The sequence below is a fragment of the Abrus precatorius genome, unplaced genomic scaffold, assembly GCF_003935025.1.
Source record: "Abrus precatorius isolate BTA unplaced genomic scaffold, Abrus_2018 Scaffold6, whole genome shotgun sequence".
NCBI lineage: Eukaryota > Viridiplantae > Streptophyta > Magnoliopsida > Fabales > Fabaceae > Abrus > Abrus precatorius.
The window spans coordinates 25,247,552-25,265,690 of NW_020874406.1; the positions used below are offsets into that span (position 1 = coordinate 25,247,552).

At 26.5% G+C, this 18,139-nt stretch overlaps 1 protein-coding gene across 2 annotated transcripts; it reads right to left on the reverse strand.

Moving 5' to 3' along the window:
* Positions 1–6,083: 6,083 nt before the first annotated feature.
* On the reverse strand, positions 6,084–9,730 carry LOC113868374 (putative disease resistance protein RGA3). Of its 2 annotated transcripts, XR_003505359.1 has the most exons (3): positions 7,101–9,730; positions 6,556–6,949; positions 6,084–6,372 (listed from the first exon to the last, which is right to left on the reverse strand). XR_003505359.1 is itself a non-coding variant. In XM_027503853.1 (2 exons), exon 1 carries the CDS (start codon positions 9,654–9,656, stop codon positions 6,585–6,587), a length of 3,072 nt encoding a protein of 1,023 aa, XP_027359654.1. In that variant the 5' UTR covers positions 9,657–9,730; the 3' UTR covers positions 6,085–6,372; positions 6,556–6,584. The 2 variants fall into 2 exon arrangements, 1 of the variants encoding a protein (XP_027359654.1); XM_027503853.1 differs by having other exon boundaries at positions 6,085–6,372; positions 6,556–9,730.
* Positions 9,731–18,139: the final 8,409 nt, after the last annotated feature.

Genomic DNA, 18,139 nt, shown 5'->3' on the forward strand with positions numbered 1-18,139 from the left:
TAGTTTATTACTAATACAATAAATTAAAACACATACTTATATATTACATATAAATTGATAAATTAACTAATAATTTAATTAAAACATATGCAAGTTACAAAAATATATATTATTATATAATTTATTTATAATTATATTATTTATATTATTTACTACATGGTCTGATTATATATATATATATATATATATATATTATAATAAATTTTTTATTTTATTTTGTTATTATTTTTTTATAAATTTTTACTTTTAAATAAAATATAATTTAAATTTAAACAATTTCTATTTATTATAAATAAAAAAATTATAACATAATATATTAATATAATAATTAAATTAATAATAATAAAATTAAAAGTATAAAAAATATGTTAATATTATTTTATTATTTTATTTTTAAATTTTATTTCGTTTAGTTTTGACTACATCTTCTTCATGTTTAAAAACTTAACTATTTTTTAAATTGTTTAAATATAATAAATGTAATAATTTATTATTTAAAAAGTGTAATCATGTATAAATATTTTTAATTTTTAATAGAATATAATTTCTGTTTATTATAATTATAAATAAATAAAATTATAACATAATATATTAATTTAATAATAACAGAATTAAGAATATAAAAAATATATTATTAAATAACTTAATTATTTTAATATATTTTGACAGTTCTATTTTTAAATTATATAATATATAATATATATATATATATATATATATATTTTTTTTTTTTTATACAGGCTGGCCTGTCAGGCTTAACAAGCTTTATAAACAGCTCAGGCCAGGCCTAAACCAGGTTAGGCCACAGACCCGCGGCCTGACTTGTTTTTATCCCTAGCTGTGGGTGCAGTAAAAAGCAAAAAGAGGTGAGCAAAAACAAAACTTGTAAGCCCATTTTTAAGAGTAGCATGGTCAAAGTCGATAATCGCTTAATAAACAAAAATGAGGTGTCATAATAAAATTTACATCAAAATATTAAATAAGGTTTATACAATTCAAATGAACTGCACGAATATAAATGGGGATCGGATCAATATAATGGGGTTTTTTTTTCAGTCAATGTCAGATTTGTAGAATTTTCCTAATCCTATGTTTGGGAGTTAGGTTTAGGAGGAGAGAAGGGAGAAAAAGGGTTAGAAGGAGTTTAATTTTGTTTAGAAATTGCTTAATTAGGAGGAAAAAGTTTTGAGAGGTTTTTCTAAACCTTCTAAAATTTTTAAAAGCTTATCTTTTGAGTTTTCTTATTTTGAAAAATTTTCTCTCTCTTATTCCTTCATACTATTTCACAAATAAAATTATAATTTTTTTTATAAAAAAAAGTTAATTTTTTAAGTAATAATTTTTTAAAAAAATATTAATTTTAAAATTACTTATATAATTAAATTATTTCTATCACGCTCCTTTCTTAATATTAAACTTTAAAACAAGAAAAAAATTTAACCTTCTTTTTCTCTTTCTTCCTTCAAACCCTGCTCTTCTAAACTCAAACAAAATCCATTTACTCTAAATGAATGGGTATTAGGTCTTCAGCTATTTTAGTGGATAGTGAACACTGATTGGGTTGAGTTTTTTTTATGGGTTGAAAAGTTAGTTGGGCTTGTAAGCATGACGTTAATGAATACATCAAGACAAGACATGCATTGATTATGAATTTAAATTGTTGCTAGTAATATTTTTACTTCCGTGCTTTATGGCTCTATCTATTTATTATAATTTTGTCAATTCTTATTTCTTATTATAGTTCTTTTAAATCAGTTTGTATATTTTATTATCTGATTATTGATTTTAATTACATTCTTATTATTTAAGTTTGTGTTTAACATGTCCATCTCATCCATTTGTAGTTGTAAACATTTGAAAAATTAGACACTAAAAGGTTTGACTTTCAAAGGCAGATTAGATTAAATGGCCTGACTGAAATTGGGCCAAGTGAAGGCTCAAAAATGCTAAGCAAGGATTAAATGCGGGTCAATTTAGGTGTAATATATTAGGTTTTAAGGGGTTGGTTTGATCGGATACGAATTGTAATTTTCTTAATTAATTATACCTATTTCAACCAAAAAAACAAAAAACTTTTCTATACCTATTTTCATTAAGACACAACTAAACTGGTCCAACTAGTAGCTCAACCTAACCAATCCTTAATCAAGAAAGAAAAGATGAAATCTTAATTTCGTTTTTGCACTGTTATAGTTCCCATAGACTCCTCTTCTTTCCTGATTATAATTAGAGAAAGATAACAAAGACGAGACCAAAAGGATCATGGTCGTAATAAGATATTTGTGTTAACTGATTATTGTTGTTCTTGCCATGCAGGCATCCTTGATTGTATGTGCTTTCTTTTAAAAACACTTTCCCTATTGAACAACCACCATCGAACATCTTTCCCAATTTTCGGAAGAAGGTTAGCTGAAGAGATTTTGCAAAAGACGAGCATAATAAGAGGAACAAAGTTTGTGAATAAGAGACCAAAATTTGAAGCAAGTCAATATCAAAAGTTATAAATTGTTCAAACTTGCCTGATCACCCTGTAAGTACTCAAACTGACACCTGAGTTATCTGATGGCTTGAAATTGAAATCGACCTAAATATTAGGATAGTCAATTTGTTTTAATTATCTATGTCGACGAGATTTAAGAAGAACAACTTTTTTTTTTCATGTATTGTTACATTTTTTTTTTCTAAATTATATATATTGTTTATTAGAGGTAATTTTGTTTAAATTGAATAAGAGTATTAAAGACAGCAAAGCTCTCATTCTATGTATTTAATACATATATATTTAATAAAAATTAAACTCAAGACCACATATTAAGTTATAACAAATTTTGTTGGTTGATTTATGTGTTTGTTAATATATTGTTAAATTTATATATGAACATGAATTTACATTTAAAAAAATAATATTATTTCAACTAATTATTTATAGTATGAACCATGTTGTGCTTTATGAAGAACCATTTAATAGTTTGAACATATTTTGTTTAAAGCATGTTTAAGGCTTTAAGGAATATATTAAAATTATAATATTGTTTATTATTAATATATAAGATATATATGTAAAAAATAATTATACTATTGATAAATTCATATTTTACTATTTTTTTTAATATAGTTTTGTTAATAAATAAGTAGTAAAGTGGTAAGTAAACTTGAAAATATCATAAAAATTACATAAATATTCATAATTGTGTAAATAGTTTAGAATTTTAGATTTTATTTTAATTCTGAACAATTTACTTAAAAAAACTTAATTTTTGTGCAGAAGCTTGAGCTGGGAATTTGAAGTTGATATTAAAATGAAAAAAGTAAAAGAATTGAACCTAAAAGAACAAGAAACAGATGATAAGTGGTGAAAGTGAACACTCTAGCAGCAAAAATTCTGAAGAACCTTGTGCGTGTCCATTCTATGTGTTGAGAGTAATTACATGTGAGGCTTTTCCATACAGAACACTTATGCGTGGACACTCTTACCACTTAAAGTGTGCACGCAAAATAACAAAATTTTAAAAATTACTTCTAAGTGTCGACTTTAGATGATTTGAGTTCCTATTTCAATTGTAGAAGCTTCTAGAAGACTTTTCATGCTATAATCCTCAAAGATCAAAGTGCGAAAATAGAAGTTAGAAGTTCAGATTGGAGAACTTTTATTCATTTTTTGTTATTTTTCACTTTGTAACGGTTTTAACTTCCAAGAGAAGTCAGAGAGAGAGAGATTAGGAGCAACTTTCAAGCTTCATTGCTAGAGGAATCAAGGTAAAGATTAGGTCTTAGAAGATGCTCTTCTGCTCCTTGTCTTCTTCTTCTCTTACTTCTCCTTCTTATATTGTAATGTTGTTTTAAACCTTTTGGTTAAAGATCTATGGATCCAGATTTGATATTGTGATGTAGTTTTGGATCTGAATCTTGAGATTTTAATTGAATTGAGTATATAATTCTGTTCTTAATACAGTTGTGAACTAATCCTTCATTCAATTGAACTTAGAGGAATCTTCATCAATGAAAATTGAGTTTATTTCTCATATCTGAATTATATGCTTAAGTTATTGATATTTTAGGAATAAGTATCACGATCTAATAATCCTATAATTTCTAGAACTTAATGTAGTATTTAATTGAATTTCACCTAAGAAATTAGGAAGGTTTAATTAAATATTAGGATCAATAAAGCAAGGAATTATCCTTTAGTTAAAAAGGTAAAATTGATTATCAATCAATTAAAATTCTCAAGAGTCCAGAACATGATTATATTGCAATTGAAAATTTGGTGAAGTGATTCCTAAGTATTTTTCACATAGCATTTTCAATTTAAAGTTTGTATTTTGTTTTACAACAATTTATTACCTTTTATTGTTCTTAATTTTCATTTTTTTACATGTTACAAATCTTCCAAATGAATTATATGGTTCAACTAATTGTCAATTTGTGAAGTGGTAATTGAAAATAAAATTCTTGTGGACGATACTTGAGACTCATTGATTTCTAAAATTTTATTACTTACTATAATTATCTAGTACATTTGCTAGTTAGTAATTTTATGCAAAGAATATTGCTGTATTCTATTTTTACGTAACAACTATCTTTATTCTTATTTATCTATCTAAAAGAAAAGAAATTGCACATATAAAATTTTTAATTATTTCATTAGAATCAATTGCTAAACTCATTGATTTACCTTTATTAATGAATTTTTTTTTTTACTTTTTAACATTGTATAAATATTTTATATAGACAAAAAAAGTATCAGTAAAAGAATAAGAATTAATATTATTTTAAATTTCTATATAGATAGATAAATAGAAATACTTTTTTTTCTCTAGACAAATATATCAAAAACAAATAATATTTGATATATTCTAGAATAAAATATGGTTGATGATATTGTAGAGGTTATTCTGAAGGTACAAAAAAGATTTTATGTATATTTTATTGTAGTTAAGTATATGATATTAGTTTGTTTTTAATTTTTTAACTTAAAATTTACTTTTAAAAATATTATCTCTTAAATTTACGGTTATTAATATATATTAATTATTGACGTTTAATTAAAAACACTATAAAATAAAAAATTATTTTAAAATAAATTATATTTTATTTAATAATATTAAAAAATGCTGCAAATATATTCAATAAAGTTTTATTTTAGTTGAATTAATCTTTAAAATTTTATAAATTTAAAATAATATAATTGAAATTGTTAACTTGGATTTTTTTTTACAAAATTTGTTTGAAATATAAAATATAATTACATAGTATAATTATATATAAAATTACATATATAATCTATTTTAAACATTTATCCATTTTGAAACTAAGAACTTAATGCTCAACGTCCTAGACTCTGTCTTACTTCTGCTTCTTTTGAATGTGTTAACTCGCTATTTGATCAATCAACCTTTGAGCAAGTTCGCTCTTTAGAGCTTAGTCCTCCCTTTCATGAAAAGAAACTAAAAATATATTAAAATGAATATTGAAGCACATAACTCATAAATCTAATGTAAGTAAATAGTAGTATTTTTTTTATAGTGCCACCAAGGTATTCCTTTTTTTTTTTTAATAATTAATTTATTAAGATATTTTGTTCCTTTAAATGTATAGTTTGTTTTAAAATTAAACTATTTTGTAGGAGTCAAGTCTACTGGCTAATGAAAACTAAGAAAACGTAAAAAGATAAAAGAAGCTAAATCACTTAGAATACACAAATTAACTGGTCAAACGCCAAAAGAAGTCACATCAATGCATCAATATTCACAAACAAGAACGATATAGTGACATTTCTTATTCTTATACAATTTCAACGCCACATTTTTATGGGAACAAAAGGAGAGAAACTTACGTTTCTTATATATATACACTAAAATGTGAGATTTAAAAAAAAAGTTATAAAAATATAGGAATTCAAAATGATACAGATGCCTTAACTGAAAATTTTTAAAAATACTAAAAATTATATAAAAAATATATAAATTTAAGTAACAAAAATATTCTTTTTTATAGTTTTATATAATTTTTAAATATAATAATTTAGTATTTAATAATACTTTTCCCAGATTACTTGAGTTTCTCCTGATCTCCCTCTTTGTACCAAAAAGGTAAAGTGTGGAAATAATATAAAAACGAAGGAGTGTCAAGTGAAGGAAACATTGTTCATAAACAAATTCTACACTACGAGCAAATATAAGCTGATGAATAAAATTTACAAAAATAGCGGAAAAATCTTTTGGTGTGCCATGGAGGAAGCACTTTATTGGTCTTCTTTTCTTAAACCAGGAATGGGATTATCATGGCATGTAGCGACGAATCCTGAATCCAGCGTGCGTGCATCCATGCCATTGACCATCATCATCGATCTTCCCGGCTCCTTCAGAAAACCTGAACAGCGAACACGAGACAATGTAATATTGCAGAATAAAAACCGAACACAAACCCATAACCAGAACTACAACACGAAATGAGATAAATGATGTATCAAATGAAATTAAAGTGGCGTATCGTAAGTAAGGAGAGTTCAATAACAATATTGAAGAGGTTGATATCAATCATAAGTTCACATACCTGACAAGAACAAGCTGGGCTTGAAAAATTTACTTCACCTGGATGTTTTCTTTGCCAATATGCTTGATTTGTGGCCAATCGTCCCCGGTTTCTGGCTGACACCTTGGCAATAACAAGGCACAGTCCGAAATGATCAAGGAACTTAAATTCTTGAGCTTTTCCATCGCTTTGGGCATCGATTCCAACTTGTTGCACTTAGAAATTTCGAGTTTACGAAGTGAGGTGACATTGCCTATAGTATCCGAAATAGACGTTAAACCGTTACAGTCATGTAGATAGAGTTCCCGCAGAGAGGTAACACTCTCGTCAAATGAAAGAGACTTGAGAATTGGAATTTCTATCAACTCTAGATAGCGTAGGTTTTTCAGATTGATTGAGGCGTCAGGATTGAATTCTGCACAGTTCGCAAAGGTAACACGGTGGAGTGAGGTGAGATTTTGGAAATCAAGGGACAACAACTTCAGATTATTGCAGTTTTGAATGTGAAGTTTCTCAAGGGAATTCAAGTTTTTGAACCACTGGTCTAGCTGGTAGGAATCCCTTACGCCATAAATCAGGAGATACTTCAATTGGGAAAGACCCCCTTGTTGACTCATCGCATCGGCCATCAGTCGTAGGCTGGAATCGACGAGGAAAAGGTCTTTATCAAGAGCACCACAGAGAGGCATGCAAGTTAGGAGAGGGCAGTCAGAGACACATAGCTTTGAGATTTTAGCAAACGAGGGTCTTTCCTTTAGCTCTTTCTCCGTTGGCCACCAATATTTGAGCTTAGGGCAGTCGGAAATTGTAAGTTCCTCCAGGACTGGATAGAAAGATGCAGTGTTATTGTTAGCGTCTTGGGCAATGTATTCCAGATTGTCCAACCTAAGAAGTTCGAGAATCTTGATTTTGGGGAGGTTTTGATTCAGTGGTTCGAGAGATTTGCATCCGGAGTCGCACAAGCTTAGCTTAACGAGATTTAGGGAGGTAGAGAACCAATCAGAAAGCCCCGAACCTTGGTAGCCCACAAGGTTTAGAACTTTTAGTTCAGAATGAGGCTTAAGAGATTGTAGCAGTGTCTTATGGCGTTGTTCCTCTTCCTTTTCCTCTCTCTCATCCTCGGTATCCCATCCTAGGGTGAGGCGCTGAATGCTGCGTTTGCCTTCCAAGAACATGGTTTTCTGGGTTTGTTGGAATTGCGGCACTCGGTTGAGACACAAAATTTCCAAATCCCCTTCCAAATTTGTGAGATCATCGAGGTCCCCAAGGCCTCCCTTGGAATCGTTCTTGGAAGCCACAAAAGCGGACAGGGAGTATAGATTTTTGAGCTCGTTCATTTTGCGAGGCATGTTAGTGAGAGCCAGGCATCCATCCAAGTGCAGGTGTTTGAGGTTAGTAAGATTGTAAATGTCCTTTGGCAATTCTTTGAGGTGGTAACAACAAGACAGTTTCAACGTCTGCAGCTTGGAAAGCTTGGTTATGGAATTAGGGAGCTTGTCCATGTTATTGAGAGAGAGATCCAGATGCAGCAAGTCACCGAGGTCCCCAATGGAGTTGGGCAACTTAACAATCCTCAAGTCACGTATATCCAGCACGCACAGTTTCTTAAAGCTCTTGAATATACTATCAAGAACCGGCGCCGTCATTGCATTCTGCCGCTGAAGCCGCGACTGTGTCTCGGAGATGGAAAGAATGGTCTTGAGCTCTTTTGCCTCTTCTCCGAGAGCTGAAATTCCACGCGAGAAGTCTAAGCTCATGAGATCAAACGAGGCTCGCCGAGGGTTCTTATGAACCTTTTGGCCGTTTGGATCCACGGTGATGTTGTCCCGATCTACGAACCTTGCCACGTCATGCATTAGGGGGTGCAATCTGAAGCTGCTCACTAAACCGAGCTCGTCTTCTTCCACATCTTGCAAAATACCACTCTCGCAGAGTTCCCTCAATCGATTACGACCATCGCCTTCCGTTTTGGCAAACTCTTCCGCCATCCACAGACAAATTAACCTCTTCGCATCAATCAAGCAATCTCGAGGAAACAAGGAAAGATAAGTGAAGCAGGGTTTGTCAAGAAGCTGCTCCTGGTAACACGAGTATGTTACGGTTAGAAAATTCTCTGTCAATTCAGCCAATTGGTCGGATGCACCATGAGAGCTGAGCAGCCTCGCCATTGCTATTATCGCTCGAGGGACGCCTCTGCACTGCCCCGCCATCTTCCTTGTCATGTCGTCTGTGACGCTGGTACCCGCACCCTGTCCACGAATTTCCTGAAGCAAAGTCCGACTTGCCTCTTCGTTAAGTCCCGCCAAGTGATACTGCTTAACAGCAATGTTCCTGCCCACAAGACAGCTCCGTGAGGTTATCATTATAGCCGCAAAAGAGAGACGAGCATCCTTTCTCTGTATACCGCGCTGCAATGCATTCACTTCATTGTCTCCAATCTCAACTCTCAAATCATCCAGAATTAAAAAAATTCTTCCTGTGGGATTGGATTCAACCACCGATTGTTCAATGGATTCAGTGTTAAAGGGGTTGTCAGAGGCACTGACCCAAACCGGGCAGCCAACCTTCTTTCTGATTTCGTCATTCTCGTAAATGTGGCGGGCGAGTTTGCTCTTTCCTATTCCTGCAAGCCCCACAATGGCAATCACAGGGACAGGACGGGCAGGGTGATTATTTTCACCCAGCGAGATGAGTTTATGTATAATTTTCTCCTCTTTCTTTTCTCTCCCAACCAATCTTCCCTGAAATTCACGCTCCGATTCAGTCAAATTTTTCCACCAGTTTAAAATTTTTTCCGTGCGTATAAAGCGTTTGAGGTCCTCTACCACTTTGTTCTTTTTTTCATCGACGCTGAGGTGGTGACTCCCGGAAGACTTGGCTTTGATAGACCACCTCCTCGAGTTATCGCTGGGGGGTGCTTCTTTCAATTTCTCCCAACCAGCAAGCACGTCCCCAAGCTGCTGCTGCAAAATTTCTTTGCCACTGCTGTTCTCTATGGTCCTGGCTATCGCTTCAAGTTCCGCCAGGAGCCCTTGGCTATAGCTTGGGAAATCCTCATTGTACTTTTTCAATACCTTGCTTAACGTTTTTGCAATGGTCTCCCGCTCCCCAGATGAGCTCATTGTTTCAAGAGGATGAGTAATTGATACAAAGGAAAAACTCACACGCTTCAGACTACTCAGGATAGCACCGTAACTGTCCTATCTTATTCCTCTGATCCAAAGTACTTATATTTTCATGAATTTTACAAGTATATATTTCTTTAATTTTAATGTATATAAATTAGATATTAAATAATTTTAAATTATCTAAAATTTTATAAATATTATATATGTAATTAAAATTTTTAATTTAACAATTAATTTTAAAATAAATTATTGAATAAAAAATTAAATTTATATTAAATATAACTGGTGTAAGATAAAAAAAATTATCAATTATATTACGTATTTGATAGTTTTAAATTATTTATATTTAATATAATAATAATAATTATTATTTTCTAAATTTTATTAACTTTAAAAATAGTTAGTAATATTATCTTTTTTTTATTAGATAAGGTTAAAGCTCATTTTTTAAAAATAAATTAACTAATATTTTAGAAAATCTTAAACTATAATTATCCTTTTTAAAAGGAAGAATCAATAAGACAAAGAGAATTCTAAATAAAAATATTTTTGAGAAAAATTATGAGTTTAATTAGCCAAAAAATTCGTATACGTCATTCATGATATACATAATATATACTAATAATTATTTAATTTAATAATATTTTCTAATATATGAAAAATTCCCTAAGATTTATAATTTTAGAAAGATTAGGATAAATTAAAGATTTAAGAAGTTTTAAAGTATATTAGGTAACTATGATAATTTTAAATTAATTAATGCAAATGATGATTTGACCATTAATTAAGCTCTATAAATAAATTGTAAGTACTAATTTTGGGATGAGAGTATTTTTATGATTATTTTTATTTTATAAAATGTATTATTTACAGTATTCTTAACAAAAATTTTAACAATTATATATCTTTAATTTTTTGCACAAAATTTTTTTTATTGAAAATTACCGAGTTTATTATTTTCATCCAATATTTCTAAAAATTTCAAATATTCTCACATCCTCTCTTATAATTCTTTTCTTAAATAATTATAACAATTGTATTTTTAATATTAATATATATATATTACTCATATATTTATCATAGTATTATATATATATATATATATATATATATATATATAAATTATATTTTTATTAAGATTTATAGGATAATTTATCTAATCTTTAGTGGTATGTTATGTTTGATTGATTCTATAATTATATAAAATTATCAAATTTTACGTCTTTTGATCTTATAATGTATTTTGATGTTTCGGATTTACTATTTTACAAGATCACAAAAATACTTGCATTATTATTATTATAAGAGTATAATAATAAAATAATTTTTTATTTCTTTTTACTAAGAGCATATTTGTTTGCATCTTTTTAAAATAAAAATTTTATTTTTAAAAAAAATAAAATACAAACAAACATATCCTAAATATCTTGAATTCGAATTTTTGGAATTATAATTTAAATTCATACTCTTTTTAAATCTTACTTGACTCCCTACTAGATAGGATGCATACCTAGAAATCAATAATTTGAATTTTTTCTAAAATCTTACACATTCTAATTATGTAAATTATAATAATAAAAAAAAGAAGCATTTTAAATTCTTTCCGTGTTGTTTTTACAAATCCTATAAGGAGAAGGCTAATGATATTCTTTTTTAACATACTTTTTTATTATTAACTAAAATTTATTAAAAATTAAAAAAATATGAACGAAAAAACATTAAAAGTGAGAAAGAATAAAACTTGTCTAATTTTTATAATTTTTAATAAATTTTAATTTATAGAAAGTATTTTGCTAATATTATTCAATATTAAAATTACAAATGTTCCTTCATAAAGATTATAATTATAAGGGCATATGTTTATTAAATATCAAGCAATAGAATTGATGTAGCAGATATTTAAATTAAAAGATAAATAATGTCGCAATTGAAGTCACAACGAGACAACGATAGCTTAGAGAAAAGAAGAATTGTAGAAAAAAAGGTTGTAATCAATTTTTTTTAGTAATGATTAAGAGTCCCTATCACTATTTATTAAAAAAATATTAAAAAACTTCTAATAAAAAAATCTTTAAAATTAAATTTAGATTCGAGAGTCATTTATGTGTAAGAAAGATATTAGAATGTCCATTGATTAAATCAGTTATCTTCTAATTAATTGTGTAATTTTTTTAAATTTTAAAAATATTTATTTCACTTTAAAAGAAACTAATTAATATTTTTTAATATTTTTAAATTTATTATTATTATTTTTTATATTTATTTCTAATTTTTACGATTTTTGAGATATTTTAATTTTATTTTTTTAAAATAAGTAAACACAATAAAAAAATTTACATAAATAAAAGGAATAAGTTATTTATAAAAATATATTGAAGAAATATATTGTAAAAAAAATAACTTATTTTGTCACTTTATTTTTTATTTTTTTTAAGAAGTAAAATAAAAAAATTTTGTTTTTTATTTTTTATAAAGAAAATGTGCTTGAAATTATTCTTTGTGTGAAACAATTTTAAAAAATATTTTGAACCTGAAAAAAATTTAAAAAAAAGATTTTAGATTTAACGGGTCAAGTTTCCACTTCTATATATTATTTGTCTGTAACGGAGGAATCAAAGTTGTCTGTCACGTAGTTTTTTTAAAAAAATTGAGTTTTGATAAGTTTTAAAGATTTTCTTCCATTCTTTTTTTTGAAAAACTTGATTTTTTTTATTATTATTTTAAGTAAATATACTCTTGCACAGAGTTTAAGTTAGCACATGACTACTCAATAAATTCTTACGATCCAAGCAACGCTGAAGTGGATCTTCAATTCTATCAAAACCGTTTGACCGTTACGTGGATTCAAAATATTTTTAATATTAAATTTTCTTATTTTAGATTGTCCACTCTTTTTGTTTAGTGAACAAAAAAGCATCTATATGTCGTGATGAAGATGGACAAAAAGAAATAATTTTAGAGTTTAAAAAGAAAATTAGGATTTTTAGGATTTGAAAAAAAAAAGGGAAGATTTTTAATGGATTGGGATTTTTTATAGGGTTAAAAAAATGATAACTTTTTTAGGGTGAGAGAAAAATTAGAACTTTTAGGTTTTTAAAAAAAAATTTTTTTAATCAATTAGGTTTTTTAGGGTTGAAAAGAAAAAGAAAAAGGTTTAGGGATAGACAAAATTAAGACTTCTTGGGTTTACAAAAAAGGATAATTTTTTAGGATTTAAAAAAAAACATTTTAGGGTTTTAGAAAAATTAAGATTTCCTAGGATGTGCAAAAAGGAGAGAGTTTTAGGGATAGAAAAAAAATTAGAGTTTGCAAAAAGGAAGGTTTTTTGGGATAAAAATATTTGCACTTGCAAAAACATAGTTTTAGGGTTAGAAAATATTAGGATTGTAAAAAGAGATGATTTTTATTTTAAAAAAATTGAGACTTTTAACATGAACAAATAAGTAACAAGAAGAAACAAGAGCAAAATACACATAATAAATAAAGAATAAGATTAAAAAAAAAGAACAATAAAAAGATCTTATGTGATCTAATAAATAAGAATTTTTATTAATTTTATCCTTAAACTCTTTATGTTTGTTCTCTCTAGTTGACCTCTGATTCTCCGAATATGCTTAAGTTTGTTTTCTATTAGAATATTGATATTTTCCTCTTCTTTCTCCTTGTTTTTTGGTTCTTTCTTGAATTCTCTTTTTTTTCTCTTCTTTCTCTTTGTTTTCTGTGTTCTCTATTAAATTCTCTTTCTTTTTTGTTTCACCATGCACTTAAAGAGGTTAGTTTTTGTTTTACCGTCTCTAAAAAAGTGTCTTATTCTCCGAGAATCTAAGCTTTCTATTCATAAACATTTTTTAAAATCTTAGATGCCATTTAACATACAATTATTTATTTTAATAAATGCTCCAACATCCTATGACCCCTTATTTCTCGATGACTAGTAATTTTCCTTATCTACTCTCTTAAAAATTTATAAATTAATTTGATCATTTCTAAAACTAATTTTAAATTAATTTTTTATCTATTTTTTTAACCTCCTACAAAATTGATTCATTATATTTAATATTTAATTTTAAAATTTATTTTTGAAAGGAACCCAATTAAAATTAAATATTTACAAATAAAAAGTAGACAAATTACAAAATTAATTTAAAGTGTGAGACTTTGATTTCTTCTCATAATTATTTATATAAATTTTAATTCAATTTTATTCAATTGTGTTAAAACATTTATCAATCATTAAATTAATTATTATCATTTTTTAATGATCATATAATGATATAAAATTTATTATTTATATATTACTCTACTAATCAAAATAACAAATAAAAAAAATAAGAATATTAAAAAATTTAAATTTATTAAATTCAATTAACTAATTGAAAGTTTAAGCGATAAATTAAATCTTTTAACTATTAAATTCATATTATCGCTTAATTCTATTAACATATTAGCAATATAATCATTTGTTAGTTGATTAACTATAATTTATTATTGATTAATCAATTCAAGAATAGTATTAATATTAAACATATATAATTATAATTAATAAATAATATTAATGTCATAAAATCAAACTAATCTAAAAAAAAAGTTACATAACAGGAAATGAGCACCTCATCCTGAGCAAATCCATTTAGAACATAACTTGCAATTAGAAGATATTTAAAAAATATTAATAATAATAAATATAAAAATAATAATAACAGTAATGTTGTTTATAACTATAATTCTTAAATTAATTATATTTATAAAAACAAACTACTACTGTGCAATTGGAAATATAATAAATAGTAATTATTAAAAAATTCTAATTTTTAATGATCTAATATTTATTAATTCAGAATTTTTTTTATTATTCCATTTAATATAAAAAATTACTGCAACATCATATTAATTTTTAAAATTTACTTTATCTATTACTTAAATAATATTACGAATTATATAAATAGTTAAGCTAATTATTTAAATTTAATTTCTACTACCGTTATTTTCAAAAGATCATCTTTTTCACCGCAAAAATTAATATTTGAATCACCTGAAAAAATACAGTTAATTTAAGTATATTTATTGATAAAAAACAGTAATACACAAAATAATTTCTTACTTCAGACAAAATATAAAATTAATAAAAAGTAAAAAATATAAACCAAGATTTCAAAAAGTTTTTAGGAGAGTAACGTGACAAGACGAAGTACATGAAATGCAGAAATGATCATAGAAGTGAACCAAGATCCTCTCAGGTAGTTGCATTATGTAGTTAATTGTTTTTTCACTTTTTGTTTAAACAAAAATTTTTTGCTTAAAGTGTCAAAAATATACTAAACTTAGTAAACTATTATTAGCGTAAAAAATATAAGAAATTTTGGGTTTTTTACATAAATAAAATAAAAAATTTGATATTACGTATATACACCAAAATAAAAAATTTTATATAAATATTATAAATTAAATTACATACAAGTCGATTAAAATTAACTTTAATATTAATATACAAATCGATTTAAATCTTTTTTCATAACAAAATCAGGTATATATAGTAATTAATTTAAATCGTTTCTTGTATTGTCATTAACATAAAAAAATGTGGTTTCTATGGATCTTTCGTAGTTTTAACCATTTTCAGTGCAGGATATCAAACTTCTGTTAGTGTTGCTTATTTGGAGAAAATTATTATTACCCTTCAAGTTGTCATTTTCATATAAGTTTTGCCGATCATCTACACTTTTGATACTTCTGTATGACATTATATTTCATGCCATAAAGTTTAATAGGATGTTTGGAATTCTGAAGATTCATTCAAACTATTGGTCAACAGTGGTGCAGCTGCTGGCCAAGTAATATACCATGTGAGATTTCAGCTCTTTCATACACTTGCACTTTCATGGAATCGTATATTTATTTTGCTCTCTACATTCTGCAAATTGAAATGTGGCTTATTTTGCTATAAAACATGTGCATTTCATACTCATATCCACATAATTTCACGTAAAGCATCCAATTGTTTATGAGCTTCTGAGGTAATATTTCATCTCCCCTTCAAAGTTTGATATGATATTCATATAATCCATAATAAAATTTCTTGTTTACAGAGTTTGTTAAACAAAAGTCCATTATAATTGATTTTTTTTATAACTGAAGTTAATTATAATCAGTTTCTTTGTTTTATTACGATATAAGAAATAATTTAAATTAATTTTTGTATATATCTAATTTTATCGATTTGTATATTAATATTGAAGTAGATTTTAATTGATTTTTATGTAATTTAAATTAAGATATTTATGTAAAAAATTTTATTTTTGTGTATATATGTAATATTAAATTTTTTTTTTATGTAAAAAACCCAGAGAATTTGAGTCCGTATTTTTACCCGTGCGTGAGATGAAAATAATTGATACCTTACACATTTTATTCTTTAACCGCTTAAATTCAAATTTCAATTCCTTGTCACGTGATAAAAAATAATCAAGATAAGAAAATTATATTAAAATAATTAAACTTTAATAAATAAGTTTTTAATAATAATTATAATAATGTGAACCCTGAACTTCAAAAACTCCAATACTCTTTGTAAGTTGATATGATGGCGTGAATCTTTAAAGAAAAAACGTATTTGTATCCAAATTTTATAAAAAAATAAGAAAAATGAAACATAATAATTAAAATGATAGAAATAATGAAATATATATATATATATATATATATATGTATAATAAAATTGTGAAAAAGTGTTATATGATATAACATAACAAAGAAAAACATTTTTAAATTCGTAGAATATAACGGATGAATTTTTTTGTATTACAATTCCAAGAGTTATAAGTGTTGCATTTAAAAAACAAAGAAAATATTAATTTAGTTTATAAAACATATTATTTTCAGCTTTAAACAAATTTAACGTCATCCTCCAAAGGTTCGCTTACGTTTCTTCCCCATTGTTACGACCGTTTACGTTTTAAATTAGGGTGTAAGGTTTCTAGAAAATTTAACTACAATGAGAAAAACAATATATTTATTTTAAGTTTTGTTAACCTGATTGAATTTAAGTTTTTTTTTTTTAAAAAAAAAACTCATCTTTCACTCTATAAAATTTACTTAGCCTTTTCCTTTGTAAGCGTGTTTAGTTGTTATTCCAATTTCTTTAGGAACTGTAATTTGAATATCGTTTGTTTGTTTAATTACAAGTATACTTGTTTAACTGGCGTGGGCGTGTTCAAATAATATATATATATAAAATTATTTTTTTATTTTTCATATTTTAGCAAAAAAAAAAAAAAAACACCTAGATAATTCTCTTCCGTACAGAAACAGTACTATCCCAAGGACGGGTTTTTACTCTTACCTCAGTAGGAAGGTGCCTATGTAGCTGCAGCAGTACACAGCTATTAAGATATAATTAAAGTAATGTACGCTTTACTTTTCTATATTTTTTATATAAAAAAATTTAAATCTTAAAACTCACAAATAATAATTTTTGCAGTATAAAAAATTGATAAATTCTATGTTGTCAAGATGAGAGAGTATTTTATATTTTTTAAATATTAAATAATTATGAATTTTAATTTAAAAAATAAATTCAATGCGTCTCAAATTTGAGAGCAAACATTGACAAAATTTCATATAAAAAAAACGAAATCATGACAACACCTAACTTTACATTCAAATATCTGCATTCAATTTGCCCTTTTGCATGGAAGAAACCTGCGTAGACTTGTCTAAGTCAAGATAAAAACAGTTGTAAAGCACACTTTACTCTACCATTTTATTTGAGAATAATTTGTTTGTGTTTTGTTGAACAGGCCTCGAACACATCAAATATAGCAATTTTTCTATAATTAAATAGTTCATTTTTTAATAAAGAAAAATTCATTATTTTAATGAATGCTTCAACAGTCTATTTAATAACTTTATTAATTATATTTCAAGAATTCGAATTCAGTTTTGTTTAAGTAAAAACTAAATAATTCAATAAAATAAAATTTTACACTTTGACTTAAATAAAAATGTAAAATATAGTGACTGTACTGTCTCAATTACAAACTGAATTCTTGTCGGTATTTCAATAATTATGTACTGCATCAATTGCAGGGAGGGTACATCCCAACTTCCTTCTGTCCTCGGAGTAAAAACGCCTGTCCTTGGGACAGGACTGCTGCTGTATTACCAAATTTTGGGCACTTAATCTAATAAATGTAAATTTAAAAATAAATTATTAAAAATATATAAAATTTAAACAATGTACATGTTTATAATAATCAATGTCATCGGCAGAAATATAGAAATACAGTGTTTTTTTTTTTTGCATATTTATCCGAATATGATCTTAAAAAAAACACTAGCGTGACTGATTTCTAGCATATTATCTTTGAGATGGATAATAATTTGATACACAGGCGTGGACATCACTAACAGTAGGATCTATGTACATTAATAGTATGATTAAAAATGGTCAATAGCCATATCTATCACCAAAGTTTATG

Excerpts from the sequence above, each read along its gene's own strand:
- LOC113868374 (XM_027503853.1), bottom strand. The coding sequence starts at position 9,656 with ATGAGCTCATCTGGGGAGCGGGAGACCATTGCAAAAACGTTAAGCAAG.